Below are 14,674 nucleotides of genomic sequence, written 5' to 3'. Positions count from 1 at the left end.
ACAAATAGGCTCCCGTAATGTTGGCTTCACAACAAAAGGGCCCCTTGCAATACGGTTTATTTAGAGACAAAGTCTCCCGGCGAAACCGTCTCATAGAAAATGACACCTTTAGAATTAGCTTAGCCAACACCTTTTAATAATATAACGTATGCATCTCTTGTTCGACAGGTCTTATTTTTATATTATTTTAAATAATATAAAATATAGAACGGTAAAAAATGTAAGGGTCATCTAGCTATGACCTCCATCAAATGAGTCGTTTGTAGACTGTTCCTACTCAGAGTGTGCGGAAAGAGGTTCAGATTGTACATTTACCTACAGGAAGCTTCGAGGTTATCAAAAAAATGTCGTTTATCCTAATAACGTTATGTAGGCCTATATCATAGATTTAAAAGTATGTGTTTGAATATATCGTTTAAGCAAAATATCTTCACAGATTTCAATAAAACATCTCCACAATTTCAAAATTGGCGGAATTTAGCAGTAAAAAGATCAATTTGTTCATGAATTGCTGTTATTAAAAAAGCTTTTCATCGTGGCATGTAAAAGTGATTATAGTGGTAGTGGCGGTAGACATTTTCTGTGAATGGTGGGTTTTGACAAAATGGTTACGTCTATGTCGAAATCTTACAGCAGTAAAAAAAAAAATCAAATGGTGCAGGCAGAGGAGTCGCAAGGCAGAGGCGTGGGATGCGGACCGCACCGGGTGACAACATTTAAGGAGTGACACCATGATGAAAGTATATTGTAGAAATAAGCTTTTTGCCATTTTTATTAATGATCAATTAGAGTTAATCCACCTATATCAATAACTGACTATAGATAAACATCTTTACTATTAACTGTGCACAATTTAAAACTATCACCTGAAGGGGTGGGGGGGGGGGGGGAGAATGTAACAACTACAAACTTTACATACGAAAAAAAAACGGTGTTGTTGAGTATTTTAAATAACTGGTGAGTCAATCAACGACCGGGGATAGGGGGGACACCAAAATCTAATAATGCAAGATAAAAACGATGCTTTTTCCACATGAATGAATTGGTGGATTAATATAAATTGCGCACTAATTGACGCAATTAGGCAAAATGGGAAGGGATGACACCAATTGCAACTATTAGTATATAGGCCTGTATTGATCATATATATATATATATATATATATATATATATATATATATATATATATATATATATATATATATATATATATATATATATATATCATAATTTTTTTTCCGGGGTGTGACATCATGAGGTGCCGCACCGAGTGACAATGAGGTGCCGCACCGAGTGACAACCAACCTAGCGACGCCACTGGGAGCAGGACTGCAGAAATTAGTTTCATTGACTATTTTCTTTTTTAATCAACTAGTTTTCAAGCAGTAGGGGAAAAAATTTATATTTTTAAAAGTCGCTTTACTTGTACCAGATTAAAATGACAAAAATGTCTGATACATTTTTATAAGTAAATTTATATAAGCAGAAGAATGTGATTGTGTCAATGTGATCTTCGGTCTACAGTTCAACAAATAAAAAAGAAAAGGTTGTGTAAGATAATGCTTGGGAAATGGCATTTGTTTTCTGTTTGATTATATTGTTTGTCTTTCAAGACTAGATCGTGTTGAGCTTATTTTACGAGGCAAATCGTATCTAGGAAAAAGTTAACGAAATAGGGAGGGGGAAGAGAAAGCAGAGACAAAAAACAGCCATTAAGAGATTAGATATTGAAAAAAAAATAATGTGTTTCATCGATCTAATATAAAATTAAATCTTAAATATCAACATAAATACAAATTTCACTATAGTTAATTAATATTTCAATGTTTTCATTTTTATTTTTCAGTATCATTTGCAATTTATTGCTATCAATTACATATAGTTTTCTAAGTAATTTCTTACAAACAAGCTAAACCATAACTTAAATCCACTAAGTTAGTGAACAACATGACTTGATGTTCACACAAAAAACAACCACGAGCTTTGCTAATGTTGCCTGCCACAAACCTAAGATCAGTGTCACCTCTAAAGACTATCCACACCCTTTTTTGTATGCTGATGAGGCCATAGTTGTTACTTTTATCAGTTTTAAACTAACAAATCATTGGCCTAGTTTCAGATTAACTGCTTTTTACCAGACACTGCAGGAACTGCAGCAAGGATTCTGACACAACTATCTCCATTTTTCGTTGCAGTTCGAAGCAGGTATTTGCGGAAATTAGAAAAATCAAATTTCTTTTTGGTGTCTTTTACTACTATTGCATTTTTTAGAAGATACTACGTAGAAGAAAATGTATTTTTAATTAGATTACTTTTTATTTAGTCAATCTAGTGGCAGTAAGGTATTTAAACCTATTTATGTTATATATATATATATATATATATATATATATATATATATATATATATATATATATATATAATTATTGTATAATATATATATAATATAACACTGGTGATAGTGTGTCAGTCAGGCATCGCTATAAATTTCTATCGTGCTTTTTACTTGCATCGCAGTGTCTGATTATAAGTAATAGAGTAGGGTTTGTTTATATAACGATTTACATTTATTTTATAGTTGCCATTGTTTTTACTCTTTCGCATAACGTCAAGAAAAAATTAAATACACGCAAAAAGCTAAACATATTAAACGGATCAATGTCAAATATCATTTTCGTTTAGATTCCTATAAAAGTGGATACATTAATAACATAATAACATTAGGGTAGAAAAATCTAATTACGTAAACAGTTATGTAAATTTGACAAGGGAGGTAATTTAAAAATAAATTCAACACAAGCTAGAAAAATGTGAATGCAAAATTTTCAAAGACGGAAAAAAATTTAGAGAAACATAATTAGCAAAATATGAATGCACATTCTGCAGACGTGTAAGAGGTCATTATTGTTGGAATATTATAATTAGCATGGGTTGTTTTTGATAAGTTTGATTGTAGGAGAAAGAAGACTAGGCTTTAACAGTGGTTTAAAAACAAAGGGAACAAGAATAATATACAAGAGCGTGGGTGGTGTCTATAGAATAAAGATAATCCAACCGCAGCTACGGTAATCTTTTTTTACAAAACAACCATCAAGTAAAAAATGCAAGAAAATTATTAACAAATAAATGGCGTGCCCCCCCCCCCCTCTCGCATTTCGGTGTCTGCCGGCACTGTAGTTCCGCCCCTGCTCATTACTAACCATGATTTTCGCGTGGGCTTTAAGTTAATGCTTTTCAAGTTATAAAAATAATAGTTCTATCATCTAGCACCACCATGAGGGCCTGGACAGTGTTCACGTTGTTGGCCATCACCTTCTTTGGCATATCGGGCACAAGCGCGGTGTTCGTTTCTCAACATTCGCCGTCATCAAATCAATGTAAGTTTTTACCTATCATGACCCTAAAATATTATATTATGACCTCTAGTTAACTTTTACAATCAGTATAAGTACTTAAACTAACCGCTAACTTACTTCATAATCTCTTAAAATACAATTTCTTACACACAAGAAACAGATAATAGCGAAAATTACATTTTAACTGATATTTTTTAACTATTTCTACTGCTATTGTAGTGTTAGTGCATGTGTTTTAGTTTGTCAAATAAAAAATCTTTATAAAAATTAGATCAATACATTTCATATGTTTTTAATAAAATATTTTGGATGAAAATGTTGAATTACAAAATAAACACATGGAACTATTTTTGTTATAATTTCTGAAGATATGCGTAAGTAATTAAGAAGATCTTTCTTATTATTTGTAAGTCGAATTTTGAATTAACTGTATGAATTTTAGGTTCAACAAAAAATTCCTAAATTTTGAAATATTATTAATAAATGTGCATTTACTATACAAATAAGAGTATTTTAAAGAGCCAATCGGTGGGTTTTTAATTGTAAAACATAAGTTTATGAAATGTATTTTACTTTTTACAACAAAGTCATAAACTCTAATACGTAATAAACATTGCAATCACATTTCGAATATCAGTATTTTAACTGGCCAATCAGTGAATATGCTAAAAGTAATCACCAGTAGGCTAAGTTGACTGCTTCGTTGGTTGTAAATAACTTGCCTCGTTAAACAATTTTATTATTTATTTTATTTTGCTTTCCCAGGGAGCACTTTAATCAATCTTCTTGATGGACAAAACAGATTCCATAACTTTCTAGAACTTCTGGATTCTTCTAATCTGTTTCCAAAAATAAACACATGTAAGGTTCTTTGTCTTGTATGTATGTCGGTATAGTTTTCTAAGTTTTTTTTGAAACATAGTTTTTAACATTTTGTTTTCCCGAATATTTTTACATAGAGTACCAGGTAAGATAGAATTGTTGTTTCATTTCTTTTGCTTTGGTACGTTGCTGCGGTAAAAAAAAAATGTAATAATCGCAAAAAAGTAAAACATTTGCCCTAAGAACTGTCTAATTCAGGGAAACGATTTGTATATATATATATATATATATATATATATATATATATATATATATATATATATATATATATATATGTAACTAGTAGAGTTACCAGGGACGATAAGAACGTATTACAGCGCTGTCAACTTTGACATGACCAAGGCCAAACGGGGCTGACGTAACAGTGCAGGTGGTCTAATAATAGGATTGTACGACAGAGCTGCGCAGTTAATAGTTCTGATGCATCAAATGGTAATGAATACGTATACGAGGGGAGGATGGGAAGGCGACTGGTAGAGAGAGGCAGTATCAAGTTGGTTATTGAACGGTGTAGACGTGTGTGTTAGAATAGGAAGGATGGACACGTGCATTCTGTTATGTTAGGACTAGTGAGGGCAGTGGGGGTCAGTTGGTTCATTGTATTCTTATGGAACATTGGTGCATTGTTATGTGGAGCATTTCTATTGATTCATGTAATAAAGAGATCAATGTAAACCTGCATTTCCGAGTATCTATATTGTGGTCGATGTTGTGTGCTGGTCAAAGGTAGCACGAGTAAATACACTCGGTAACATTTGGCGCTGTCAGCAGTGAAATCGGTAACATTTGGCACTACAAGCAAATAGACTCGGTAACATATATATATATATATATATATATATATATATATATATATATATATATATATATATATATATATATATATATATATTTATATATATATATATATATGTATATATATATGTATGTATGTATATATATGTATATATATATATATATATATATATATATATATATATATATATATATATATATATATATATATATATATATATATAAACACACACACACACACAGACAGAAAGACATACAGAGAGAGAAGGGGGATGGATATAAAACCAGTGATGAAACATAGATTTAGTAATTTTCGCAACCTTACATTATATTGATTTTTTATTCCGATTATTCTACAGCTTTACATTTCACGGTGTTTGCCTTCCCTGACTCCGTGTTTGACGGATTCCCCCCCAACTACATCCAAGCCCTGAAAGCTGACCAGGTCAAGCTGGACGCCCTCATCGGGCTACACGTCATCCTAAACACCGACTATATGTTCCACGGCGTCGTGAATCAAATCCTTACCTCGTCGAACTTTGAGCACGTGCGGATTAATGAGTACAACCTGCTTCACGTATGTATTACGTTGTGACAGTTGGTATTGGCGGGTTATACTTTATTATATGTGACTTAATTTTTAAAAAGCTGTACTCCCTGCTATAAGTAATTCAAGAGGTGGGTGGCTGCGTTATTAAATAATACACATTAAAATTATACAACAACAAAAATAACGGCAAAACAAATATTTTCACAGGCTATGATATCATTATCTTCAGCGATATATGGAGATCTTGATACTGACTTTAGTTAAAAATAATATGCTATATGTGTTAAATGAATAACCTAAATTTTATTTAAAGAAGAAAAGTAAAAATAAAGGAATATTCGAATGTAGAAATACAATTTTTATTATTCAACCGGAAAAGTGTTTATAGTTGTGGCAACAACGCAAATAAACAATGACGTCACATGCCATATGTTTACACCAGGGGTCTCCAAACTTTTCAGCCCGAGGGCCGCATTAACTATCAAATATCAGTTCGGGGGCCAGAATTTCTTTATGGCCTCTCTTCAGGGTCGTGGCGCCTCCCCCCCCCCCCGAAGAATGTCTACCGCCCCCCCCCCCCAACGAAATATAATTTATATAGAAATATATACAAATTTCAAGTGTCCACCCCCTCCCCCCCATCTGAGGTCCACGTTTGCTCTCAAATTGCTCTTCACGTATTTCATTCTTGAAAATGTTTGTTCACACAGGTATGTTGTTCCAAAATTTGAAAGGTACTTTGATGCAAAAGTTTTGATGTTAGGAAAGTCTTCCTTGTGCAAAAACGCACGAAAACCCATCCGCCTTTCTTTGAACGTGTCTCTAAGGAATTCATTTTCTTGCAATTCAATGACCTCCAGCTGCAGTTCATCTTTGCAACTGGCCACATTTGCTTCAAATGGGTTTTGGAACAGTCTCACTTCTTCTGCCTATGAATGCCAAGTCAGAAAACCGCTACTGAAACTGCAGCTGGAGGTCTATAATGATCTCGTATGTAAATGACGTGGGGAACTCAGTGGTTGTTTCAGCCGTAAAGACCTTGCACTGCTGAAAGTGTGTCAAGTTGTTAGCCTGTACTTGTTCCAAAAACATGACAAGTTTGTATCTAAAGGCCTGTATGTGGGCGTATAGATCAGAAACTAGATTTCACTCTCTTGCCGTTTTAGAATCAGAAAATTTAAATGACTAGTTATGTCTGCAGCAGAAGCCAATTTCTATACCCACTCTTCATCAGACAAAAATGGCTGTGACTTGCCTTTACTCTTAAGTAAAAGTAAAGTTTCCCTTTTAAACCTAACGGTCTATGGGGCAAGTGAAGTAGAGTTCACTTGTTTCTGTGATCTCGGCATATGAAGAGATAGTGTGGTCAGCACTATGCCCAGCCGCCTTTACTTTCCCTAACGTGAGTTAGGTACCCATCAGAGTAGGGTGGACTCAGGGACGGTCTACTGACTTGAACCCGGATTCGAACTCGAGTCTTACGGGTTAGCAGTCCAGCTCTCTAACGCTAGACCACTCCGTCCCATCTTTACTATCAAGAAGTCACCTATTTCTTTTCTTAGATACTCTGCTCAGAATTTTCTCGCAAAATTAGCAATCTTACTGATGTGAAATATGGTAAATCTTGCGTTTTTGTGTTTGTCTCTGAACTATCTATGGTTAGATATCCTCTCCGGTAACAGTGTCATACAATCTATGTAGGGAAGCAAGCTCTAGTGTTATGTTCAGGTCTTTCACACCTCTAACGAACACAAGAAGTTGAGAGGTGGATAAGCTGCGACTCTTCCATTGCAATTGAAAAATGGCTGAACTTCCTTGAATTTTTCGCTATTAGAGTTACTATGTTTTCACCAATATCTGCAACACGACGAGTAATTGTATTCGCATACAAAGCTACATTTTCAAATAGTTCTGAATTTTCTGTGCAAAGCTCCTCATCCACCTCCAACAAACATTTATTCAGTGGACAAATAGATCGTCGCGGGCCGGATAAAATGACCTCGCGGGCCGCATCCGGCCCGCGGGCCGTAGTTTGGAGACCACTGGTTTACACTATGGAAGGAACACAATACTAAGAGCGTCATCTTCCGATTTTAGAATATAAAGAAATGAACAATTTCTTTTAAATTTGAATTAGATCTAGATTTTATAAATCTACGTATAAAGACGAAATCAAATGCATTATATTCAATTTTCTCGGTAAATTTAATACAAATCTCTTTTTTAAAAAACCAACATAATGACCATTTGATAGCCGGATTTTTAATAGAACCATTATTTAAGTCTCTTAATCACTGTGTGGATTTAATATGGTGTTCTGTTAACTAACAATGTATAGCTTATAATTTAGTTTTAATTTTTCTAATAGGTAATGGTAGCCCGTGTTATTTTAAATGTGTCGGATTTTTTAGAGTGATTTCTTTGCTTTGTCACTAATACTTCTTCTTCTTCTTCTTCGTTCTTAATTATTAGTGTTGAAGGGAAGCGAGATTTATCTGCCAGTGGGTTTGAACTCGAGACTTTGTTCGAATTTATCAGCCATGAGCTTTTTGCCGACTCGACCACGCCTCCAACACAATTAAGCGTTACGTGTCAACTGGTTATGCGCCATTGAGGCCATTGACTCCGGTTTCAGCCTGCTTTTCTTTTTGGATTTGCTTCCATAGCCTTTGTATATATATATATATATATATATATATATATATATATATATATATACATATATATATATATATATATATATATATATATATATATATATATATATATATATATATATATATATACGAGATAAATGGCCCGTTAAGGGAGAGATAAATCGGGCGCTAGGTTGATAAATGTATTTTTCTCAAAACCAAAACTAAAATCACCACCTTAACCTTCTACCTTCCCGCCCCCCCCCCCCCCCACCACCCACCCCGAAGCGAATCCCCTTCAACGAAAAAGAAAGTGTATAAAATATATACTTTTACCAGGATCCAAACCCTCCCAGAAAATTTAGTCCATCCGAAACCCAGAATATTTACTACTTTTGGTCGATAAACCTCGCTCACGCAGACAGTGTTTCTTTTAAACCTTTTTTCGGTGGTGGGGCACTTGAATACACTTCTCCGGGGCGGGGGAGGCCGACACTGGTAAAAGTAAATATATTCTATATAAATTACATTTCGTTTAGGAGGGGGTAAGGCTTTCCACCAGTGAGGGGATAGGGGCTTAGCCCCTACCCGAAGAGATGCATAAAAGAATATGTGCACACTTTTAAGATTAAACACATTAATTAGGCCGTAATGTCAGTCTTTTTATTATAGATTATCGATGACGTCATTTCTTTTGATGGGGGGGGGGGGCAGCTTTTTAATTCATTGTTTACTCGAGAATTAATGACGTCATATTATTGTGTGTACTTTCCCGGCTTGAGGCTATTTCTTACTATTTGCTCCATTTGACGTCACTTTTCGTTTTTCGAATTACTATACATGTTTTTACTCTGCTTTTGTTTTCCCTATAGTAAAATCGTTCTTGACAGATACATTGCTAAATTGCTAAAACATATTAAACGGATCAAAGTCAAATGTTATTTTTGTTTATATACCTAGAAAAAGTGGTAACATTTAAATAACAGTAGGGTAAAAAAACTAATTAATTAAACTGTTTTGTAATTTTGCCAAGGGAGGTAATTTAGTAAAAATTAATCTAAAAATGTGAATGCAAAATCTCCAAGAGGGAATTATTGTTGGAGTAATATAATAATATAATTAGCAAAATGTGAATGTAAATTCTGCAGTCGTTTAAGAGAACATTGTTGTTGGAATATTATAATTAGCATGGATTGGTAAAAGGCTATCTTTTCTTTATTTATTTACTGAACGTTATGTTTACTAATTATAATTTATAATCAACTATTTCGCACTATTATACTCGCGTCATCACGTTCATTAGGTGCACAATGTCATGATACTCTATTGTAATTTTTTTTTAATTACTGAAAAAAATGAATGAATTGTTAACGTGCAATATAGTAGGTAAAACACGGATATTTTAAATGCTTCCTTTTAATTATTTTGTACACTGAACGTACTGTTTACTGTTAGCGGACCAGCTGGGGGTTATATAGTCATTCACTGAATGACTATAAAAGGTGCCATTTGGCGACACGGGCTAGACTGTCTGCATTATGCTGTTATGTTTGCATTTAAGTTGTGTTTATGTTATGAGTGTTGTGTTTGTTTTTTCGATTGTGTCTTTTTTTGCGTTTGCATTTGAGTTTGCATTGTGTTTGTGTTTTCATTTGTATTTGTGTTGCGTTTGTTTTTTCTGTTGTGTTTGTGTTTGTGTGTTGCGTTTGTGTTTGTGTTTGTGTTTGCATTGTGTTTGTTTGCATTGTGTTTGTGTTTTCTTTTGTGTTTGTGTTGTGTTCGTGTTTTATTTTGTGTTCGTGTTGCGTTTGTGTTTTCTTTGTGTTTGTGTTTTCTTTTGTATTTGTGTTTTGTTTTTTGATTGTGTTGTGTTGTTTTTGTGTTGTATTTGTGTTGTGTTTTTGTTGTGTTTAGTTTTGTTCTGTTCCCAAGTTGGTACATAAAAAAAGATTTACCGTGGCGAGGCACGGGTATGCAGCTAGTATATATATATATATATATATATATATATATATATATATATATATATATATATATATATATATATATATATATATATTTTAATTTTTTTTTAATTAAGAAAATTTAGGAAAATTATAACACGATTGTTTTAAACGATTTATCAATACATATTCAACTATATATTTTTTATTTACTTACAAATGTGACAATAACATTGTAGCTCGTTTTTCGCTGCCTTTTGAAGCCACCATTTTACCCTTCTGTAATATATTGTTAAGTATTAATTGAGAAATATTTAGTCAAATTAATTTTTTTTAAAAATAAATTTGTAAACTCGGCAGATCAACACGGCACAGGGCGTTAACGTTACCACAATGAATCAAGAGGTCGTTCACGGGCATGTTCATATCATAGATGGCATAATGAAGGCACCGGTGCCCATCCTTCCTCAGTACCTAACCACTAGGCCTGATCTCACGAAATTCGATAATCTCATTATTCAGGAAAATTTGCAAGATTTTTTTAAGTGTGAGAAAATTCTTTAACACTAAAATTTACTGTTGATACAATTTTTTATGACAAATATAGCAATACATTTTTACAAAAAATAAAAAAAAACGGATACGGATTGATTTCAAGCGGTGTGAGTATAGAGAATCAAGCATATAAAATAATCTTTAATCCACAATTAAAATTCGTATTCATTTTATTATGTCTACTAAACTAAAGCTACACACTGTACCATTAAACATCCATGTCAACTAAACTAAAGCCACACTGTACCATTACACATCAATGTCTACTAAACAATTGCTAAACACTGTCCCCAGCGGATACAACCAGCACCATCTTTCTACCCAACAACGACGCCTGGGCTAAGCTGAGCCCCCACGTGATGGAGTACCTGAATACTCACTCAGCTGATCTTACAGGTAAATTAAGTGCCAATTAGCCGACTTAGTAGCAGTATTTAGTAGTATATTTGTTTTACATTGAGAATTGAAATGTTTTGAAAATGTATACAAGTAGATAGTCGCGCATTAGTAGTGTATTGGGTTTAAATTCAGAATTAAAATGGGAACGTTTTTGACAATTCATACATGCAATTAATAACGCGAAGTAGTGTATTTTATTAACGTTGCATTAAAAGTAGAAAATACATTTATACAATTAATTTTTACACGACTTATGCAATAAGGGACAGCGTGGCATAGCTAGAGCGCTAGTCTGCTAACCCAAAAGCCTCGTGATGGAATCAAGTCAGTAGAACGTCCCTGAGTCCACCCAGCTCTGATGGGTACCTAGCACATGTTAGGAAAGGTAAAGGCGGTTGGGCATAGTGCTGACCACACTATCTCTTAATATGCCGAGGTCACAGAAACATGTGAACTCTACTTCACTTGCACCATGGACGGTCAGGTTCAAAAAAGGAACTTTTAAAAATGCAATCCAATTCAAAAACAGGAAACAAAACCAATAAGCAAATACATGTATCATTATTAGCTATCTGTTTCAATCACAAGTAGACTGAGAAAAATAGACGGACGCATTTGATTCGTTCCTCAATTAAAAAAAATGTATTTTAAATAAGATAATATAGTAATATGATAATATAGGTAAAATAATTGTAGTGTTTCATATTGCTTCGTTTAACGATTTTACATAAACAATTATTTAAGCACGTTAAGTTTAATATTTTATTTTACAAATTTTTTTACATGTCTTTATTGTTTTCAACAGTTAGCTTCGTGCCATAAAATGTTTTAATGCATTTGTTTTGAAAAAAATATGTGAAGACAACATAATAATTGTTATTGAAGAGGAGGCTCTACCTTTCAAGCGTTTCGTTTTTTTCTTTTAACACCCAATAGTCATCGTATACCACATCATCTTCATCAGTTGTTTTTCTTTGTTAACCATCACAGGTCATCAAATACCACATCAATCATTGTATATTTTTTTCTTGTAATAATATCAGAGGTCTTCATACACTGAACCAACATCGTTTTGGTTTCTTTTAATCCAAAGTGGTCCGCAAATATTTCAAGAAATCCCTCTTTTTTTTAACCTTCAGAGGTTCTCAAATACCACATGAGCAAGGCCAGCACCCTGTACAGCATCGGTATGAGAAATAAGCTGACAATCCCCTCGGCTAACGTACACCATGATCAACTAATGATCCTTCAGGACGGAAGTTAGTACACAATGTCCACCCTCAGCGTTCACTTGCTAGATGTATAGTCATAATTCGGGTTCTAGGATAAAACATTCATCCTTACACCCTTTGTTAATTACACCGTTCTTATGAAACGGTCATTCATCGTGCAGTCAATTAATGGCATTTCATTTCTGAAAGGGTTGATATAGTGGTGGGTTCGTCGCCACAGGTAGCCGCGCACTGACCCAAAAGCCCCTCATGTTTATTAGGTAATGCAATGCGCTGAGTGAGAAAGCAAAAGCCTTTTTGATCCTGTTAGAATTTGCCTGGACAATGAGCAATAGCACGAGCAGGTAGTAATGGCCGTTTAAATGAGAAGAAGATCATATCTTTTTCAAGCAAACAGTAAGTTTCATTTCTTTTTTCAGATGGAGATTTTTCTATTGAACACGCTCAACTGATCCAGATCGATATCAGTTCTGAGACTGGCGTTTTTCACGTCATCGATCACGTACTGCTCCCACCTAGGGTGCTGATTGCTATGGAAACCAGCGGTATTGTTTTGGGGTAGCCTGTACCAAGGGCCACTGACACAATTTTGAGACAATAAAATGCTCATTTTTGAGTAAAATATGTTAGTTTCTTTTTTCTCTATAAATCTCGTTGATTGGTAAGTTGGCTTGGCAAGTGTACCATCAGCTGAGTATTGAAGAAAACGCTGCTAGTGATTCATAAAAAAACGAAGAGTCAATTAAATGGTTCCCAGAAAAATGCGCAACAAAAAAAGTGCAACGAAAAAAAGCGCAAAAAATTGCGCAACGGAAAAAGCGCAAACAGAAAAAAGCGCAAACAGAAAACAGCAAACACAGAAAAAAAACGCAAACAGAAAATAGTGCAAACAGAAAAAAATCGCAAACAGAAAAAAGCGCACACAGAAAAAAAAGTGCTAACAGAAAAATGCGCAGCCAGAAAAAAGCGCAAATAAATAAATGTGCAGACAGAAAAAATATAATTCATTGACATATGTTACATTTCTTGCGACATCCTTAATTAGTGCTTTGGGCTTGTATGAAAACTCAATTCGAACTAACACAATTACATTTGTTTAAACATGACAAGGTTAGTGTCACCCAACCAAAGCATGTACTGAACAGCATAATGGGCAGCATGTAGCCTATATAACAAGATCTATGGTAGTTGATATCCTTTTGCATTCGTGCGGTAAACATTTCAGAAAAAACTTTCAAAAACCTTCCATAACCTTTTTATAAAGAAACCAAGAGAGAAAGTTTTATTATAAAATCAGGCTTTGACTTAGATTGACTCCATTGGCTTCGACATTATTAAACTGGTTAACTATTTAATGTAGAACCTAATTGGCTCAATAAACTAACCATAATCCAAACCAATTTTAAAGTTCGAGTTTTCTAATAGTATTATTAAGCCAGCAAAATGGAAATGTGCATAATCAAACACCCAACCACCTACCTAACTACTCATTCACCCATCTGCCCACGCACCCACCTAATAACCTACCTCCTAACCAACCTACCCACTAACCCACCTACCGACCAGTAAATTTAAAAACATGTTTTGCAACTTTGGCTCTGTACATCTAGCTAATTTTTTGCAAAGTGCTGAGTAAATGAATCGGCCTTATGGATAATCTATCGGCCAGCCTCTGCTCGCAAGGCGAGAGCTAAAAAGTAACCACGAGTGAGATTCTTCTTACATCAGCTATATATATATATATATATATATATATATATATATATATATATAATTGCCGAACGCTCTCATTGATATTTCGTGAGGTCATAGACCGACCCTTGAGGGTAACAAAAAAACTTTATTCCAGTCGGAAAAAAACATTATGGTCGCTAAATATGAGCAGTTGCCGTATTTTCTTTTATAAGCATAGCAACTGTTTGTGAAAAGAAAGTAAACAAAGACTACCTCATTCGGTCAATTTACAAGGGAGGTAACTTTTAAAAATAAATATTTTCAAATAATTTTATACTATTTTAAACACAAACAGACAATCAGGAAGTATAGCATTCATTTGAGTATAATTTTTGTTAAGTATTAAAGTATGTATCCTATTTAAATTGTAGTTAATTTTAAAAGTGAACATAAAATAATGTATGAGTTATACTATTCAGCGAACCTTTGTAGTAAATTGTTCTAATTACGTTTTTAGTATTAAATTTCGAACATTCAAGCAGTTCTCTGAAATTACTATTACTGTTTAATCTTAAGCTTTCCATATCAGCCAATCACTAACTAATTAAGCATTCAAACTCTCATTTTTTTTTAAAACATAGGCGAAGCTAG

The 14,674-nt window shown here is 33.9% G+C and overlaps 1 protein-coding gene across 1 annotated transcript; it reads left to right on the top strand.

Moving 5' to 3' along the window:
* Positions 1-2,049: 2,049 nt before the first annotated feature.
* LOC131941156 (periostin) lies at positions 2,050-12,971 on the top strand. The gene is made up of 8 exons (XM_059300166.1): positions 2,050-2,206; positions 3,269-3,378; positions 4,123-4,218; positions 5,394-5,611; positions 10,524-10,710; positions 11,013-11,114; positions 12,257-12,376; positions 12,769-12,971. The coding sequence occupies exons 2-8, from the start codon at positions 3,276-3,278 to the stop codon at positions 12,909-12,911; spliced, it is 969 nt and encodes a 322-aa protein (XP_059156149.1). The 5' UTR covers positions 2,050-2,206; positions 3,269-3,275; the 3' UTR covers positions 12,912-12,971.
* The last annotated feature ends 1,703 nt before the right edge of the window (positions 12,972-14,674 follow it).

This window comes from Physella acuta, unplaced genomic scaffold (assembly GCF_028476545.2).
Source record: "Physella acuta isolate Inbredline_101_S28 unplaced genomic scaffold, ASM2847654v3 ptg000350l, whole genome shotgun sequence".
In the NCBI taxonomy this organism is placed as follows: domain Eukaryota; kingdom Metazoa; phylum Mollusca; class Gastropoda; family Physidae; genus Physella; species Physella acuta.
Note: the sequence above shows the minus strand (reverse complement) of the source record. Positions and strands in the feature narration are given on the sequence as shown.